General features: G+C 43.8%; 1 protein-coding gene across 4 annotated transcripts in view; it reads left to right on the forward strand.

Annotated features, from left to right (window-relative positions):
• Positions 1-5,000, forward strand: part of LOC108415417 (C2 domain-containing protein 2) — a 48,150-nt gene that overhangs the window by 28,746 nt on the left and 14,404 nt on the right. For all 4 annotated transcript variants that reach the window (XM_017688455.2, XM_017688456.2, XM_017688459.2 and 1 more), the window contains exons 7-9: positions 1,255-1,363; positions 1,927-1,991; positions 4,215-4,330. In XM_017688455.2, the coding sequence (XP_017543944.2) occupies positions 1,255-1,363; positions 1,927-1,991; positions 4,215-4,330 (290 nt within the window). The remainder of the gene's footprint in view (positions 1-1,254; positions 1,364-1,926; positions 1,992-4,214; positions 4,331-5,000) is intronic.

The following is a 5,000-nucleotide window of genomic DNA, read 5'->3' on the forward strand; positions in this document are numbered from 1 at the left end:
CCTCTTTTATCAGTGGCCCACCCTCTTTTATCACTGCCCCACCCTCTTTTATCACTGCCCCACCCTGTTTTATCATTGACTACCCTCTTTTATCAGTGGCCCACCCTCTTTTATCAGTGGCCCACCCTCTTTTATCACTGCCCCACCCTGTTTTATCATTGACTACCCTCTTTTATCAGTGGCCCACCCTCTTTTATCAGTGGCCCACCCTCTTTTATCAGTGGCCCACCCTGTTTTATCACTGCCCCACCCTCTTTTATCATTGACTACCCTCTTCTCCTCTCTCTCTGATGTCCTGCAGGAAGCTGCTGCAGCCTCAGTGCTGTGCTCCTCCTCGTTACTCTGTATTGATGAAGTTTGCTGTTGGCCCGATTCCAGCGCTGAACTCATGTCTTATTCATTAAAGCGGCGCATGTTTCTGTCAGCCCTCATTACGGCTCATATCCGCCCGCGCTGATAGCCCTGCTCCCGCCGAGAGCTTTTACTGCTGTCCAGCGTCGCGTCCACTCCGATGCATTATTCATTCAGGCTGTAGATTGTGTCTCTGATGGTAAAATCAAACAACACACTCTTCTGTCTGACGCAAGAGGTCCGGTTTTCTGCCGTCGTGTGTCCTGGTTTGGTTTTGCCTCGTCATGTTTTCTCTTCTTTGACGATGAGGATTCACCCTCCCTCACTTTCTCTGGGTCTGATCCTCCATTTGTCAGAATTTGTTTCTCAAACTTCTCACAATAAAACAGTCAGCAGCCGCGGCAGCAGCCACTGATTCCTCTTCTTTCTACGCCTTCCAACCAGAACTACAGCGCCACCAAGTGTAAAAGCCTGAAGGGCGCCCTCTAGAGTCCGGGCTTGGTTTGTCCGCTCTGGGCTGCTGTAGAAACACGACGGCCTCTGTCGAAGAGGAGCTGCTCCGTATGTAGAAATGAAGGGTCACGCTAAGATAACAACAGCGCGGCGATTCAGAGCTACAGCTGATTAAACACCAATAAAACATGGTGTCGTTACTGTGTTCCATTTCTGATAATAGATCCCCTGAAATCTCACACACTGCAGCTTTAAATGTGTTTAAATGAAGCTGTAAATCTGTTGGTTCAGGGATTGGACTAGTTTTCCAGAGGGAACAGGAAGCAAAGCAAAGCATTGGAAAGATAAACATTACAGTTTAAATGAAACACGTTACGCACAGCAGGAGAATGAAGAGGCGTGATCTAGTCTGAATGACTGTGTAAATCTGCATGTCTGTTTGTTTTTTAGGCAGCGTGAGTCCTCAGTGTGTTCTCCAGTTGGATGACCCTCCTCAGAAACTGACCAGTTCAGCGTTGGCCGACACACGCACCCCATCCTGGGAGCAGCCGTTTATATTGTGAGTTCATACAGAGACCCAGTTAATTAGAGCGATGGTTCTGTATGGAACCAGTGGGCTGCTGAATGTTTTTAAAACAGTTCTGCAGATGGATGGAGAATGTGTTCTATATGGTTCTATATGGCACCAAAAAGGGTTCTTCTGCTGTTACAAGCTTAATATCGTAACAGTAACAGAACCCCTTTTGGTGCTGTTTAGAACCATATACAACACATTCTTCATCAATCCAACCATTCCAACATGTGGAGAACCAATTAAGCATGGTTATTTGAATGTTTATAGCTCTATATAGAACCATTGTCTTTCCTAAAGAACCCTTGAAGGACCATCTTTTTCAGAGAGTACGAGTTGAATAGCCTTTTTAAAATTTCGTACGTTTTCCAATCATCTGCTGATATAATTAACACCTCCACTGTTTATTTATTCATTTATTCATACATTCACAAACCTGCTGTTTCTAGATGTCATGTGACTTGTGTTGTTTACTTTCAGAGATTTGTAAACAACTTTGATGAAGTCTGATCTGTTGTGTTTCCCTGTTTTTCGTTTGTATGTGTGTTCAGTGAACTGAGCGGCAAATCCAAGGAGCTGAACATCCAGGTGTTGGATAGCAAGAGCATTCCGGAGAGTGAGTCCAGCCTGTCCACTCTGACTGACCCACAGGGTCACTGTTAAAAACGGTTACTATACTGTTACTCTGACATAAGCGGAGATAATTAATCAGTGTTTAAATAGAACTTGAATTAGTTCTAAGAGCTTTAGGTGAGCGTAGCTGCCAGTTGGACGAGAGAGACCGGCTCACAATCTCCATTCCAGTTCATCCCAGAGGTGTTCAGTGGGGTTGAAGTCAGGGCTCTGTGAGGCGACTGGAGTTCCTCCATGCCAAACTGGTCACTCCATGTCTTTATGGAGCTGCTTTGTGCTCAGGGTCTCAGTCCTGCTGGAACAGGAAAGGCTCTTCCCTGAACTGCCGACCCAAAGCTGGAAGCTTAACTGTGTACAGTGTTTTTGTGCTGTAGCTTCAACATCACCCTTCACTGGAACTGAGAGCCCAAACCCTGAAAAAACAGCCCAGCCCATCATCCCCCCTCCACCAAACTCTACTGCTGGGTCTGTGTTCCGGCAGGTAACGTTCTCCTGACATCTGATTCATCATCAGACTGATAGATAGATAAGCTGATTTATCTCTGTTAGTCACCCATAGTAGGACCTCCGGGTCTGAGCTGTTCATGTCTAAGGGAAATTCGCAAAAACCGCCGCTGTCTCAGCGAGTGGTACACAAACAGGCTTCACACCCGAGAGTATCAGCGCTAGAACTGGGCCCTCCCTCTTTAATCACTGCCCCACCCTCTTTTATCACTGCCCCACCCTATTTTATCACTGCCCCACCCTCTTTTATCAGTGGAGAACACGGTTCCACTGTTCCAGAGTCCAGTGGTGGTGCTTTACACCCCTCCAGCCGACACTTGGCACTGCACATAGTGATCCTAGACTTGTGTGTAGCTGCTCAGCCATGGAGACCCATTTCATGAAGGTCTTGACGCTCAGTTCTTGTGTTGATGTTGCTTCCAGAGGCAGTTTGGAGCTCTGCAATATGTGATTTAACAGAGGATAAACCATTTTTATGGCCCCACTCTGTGACCCTGTTATTTATGGCTTTTAAAGATTCAAGAGTTTCCTGTCACGTTCACATTTGCACTGAACAATGAAACTCTGACTGTAGTTACTATAAAAACACAAAGATTGAGTAAAAGAAACCACAAAAATAAAATAATAGGAAAAAATCATAAAAAGGACAGCTGACTTGTTGAAATGCTGTGGATTGCAGCAATATATTATAAACGATATACCATACAGTCTGTGTTTATTGTAGCTGTGACAAAGTCTACCAGGCATAAAAACCGCGTGCAGTGTGAGTGCAAACAACAATGCTGTGCTATACTGTGCATTAGCACATAGAACAATGCAAGTGTCCTTAAAAATATATACATATTTGTATCATACACAGTGTTTATATACAGTATACAGCATAAATATACAGTCCTGTCCTTTACAAAGTACAGTTGTTGCTTCTGACAATAATAGCACTTACAGTTGACTAGGGCAGATCTAGCAGGGCAGGAATTTCGCAAGCCGCAGTGTTTCGTTGTGTTTGCAGTGTTTTTAGCTTTTATAGTTTGGGTGGTAAAAAGCAACTTTAGCAAAATGATTTAATCTAACTAGTGGGACTCGTAGCTGAAGTGACGCATTCCTGCTGTCAGCAAGAAGCTTCTCCATGTTTCTGTTTTGAATATTCTGAATAACAGCTTAAAGTCAGTGATTTTAGATCTGATCACGTAGCACGAATATTATGTTAACCCCAGTCTACTGCATGTGTTAGAGCAATTAAAAATACTCCATTCACTCTGCTTGCATGAACTGGACCTGATTATTAAATATCAAAACATTTATTAATAATAGTGTGTGCAGAGGTCATTTTGATGTATGTTGCCTTGAGGCAACACTGTGCGCAATAAGAACAAATGATATAGAGCTGTGTTCCCTGATGTGGTGAGACGTGACCTGTGACTGGCTAAATCCATTCCACTGTTGCAGTGTTGCTTCTAGGCAACAAACGTATTCCTGCAAAATCTCATAATAATAAAAATATGAGACTGAATATTAAAACAGAGATTTAAAAGAGAGAGCAAGGCCAGGAACATGCTTTTTGTTGTTGTCGTTGTCTTTAAACATGGATAATGTGTTTGCAAGGTGAGGAAAATGGGTTTGTTGCCCTGAGGCAACATCGTGCAGTAGAGGGTTAATGTTATTCTTTGGTCAAAGCCCGTCCTCCTCTCTGTGTTCTCTGTAGGCGGCTTGCTCGGTCAGGTTTGTGTTCCCTTTGATCTGGTGAAGAGGCATCCTCGTGGTCAGCAGACATTCGCTCTGATGAACAACGACCAAGTGACCGGCTCTCTGACTTCTGAGGTAGTGTACAAAGGAAAATTCCTCTAACCAGTATATGACTGACCACAGATTGCGGTCAGCATCGTCGTACGTCTTTACGTATTACCGTCACAATAACAAGGTCTGACGCGATGTTTGCATCTAAAATGATCTCAAAACCAAGAACACGCTGAAGATGTGATGGCTATCGTAGATAATTCACTCAGGTCCTCAGAGACGCTCCTTCGCCAAGTTTAGACTGAGTTCGCTCTGGATTCTCTTTCAGATTCATCAAACTGTTCTGCCTGCAATTACACATCTCCACCAGAGAGGTCTCCAAATCCCCACAAGATACAGTGTTGCTTTAAAGGGCCTATTTCTTACTTTTTTCCGTTTATGACATTTGTGTGGCCGTTTGCACCAAAAACAGTCATAATTTATTATAATATAATTTATTTCTACATTATCATTTTCCAACCTCTCTTTATCTCATGGTAAGACAAAGGTATTAAACATGCTTTTGTTACTGTGCCTTTAAGACTGATTTACACCCATCAGGAGTAACATTCTGACCAGCTCCTTGTTTCTACGCTCATTGTCCACTTTATCAGCTCCACTGACCGTATAGCTGCCCTCTGTAGATCTACAGTTACAGACTGTAGTCCATCTGTTTCTCTGATACTCTGTTACCCTGTTCTTCAGTGGTCAGGAC

This window comes from Pygocentrus nattereri, chromosome 18 (assembly GCF_015220715.1).
Source record: "Pygocentrus nattereri isolate fPygNat1 chromosome 18, fPygNat1.pri, whole genome shotgun sequence".
Taxonomy (NCBI): domain Eukaryota; kingdom Metazoa; phylum Chordata; class Actinopteri; order Characiformes; family Serrasalmidae; genus Pygocentrus; species Pygocentrus nattereri.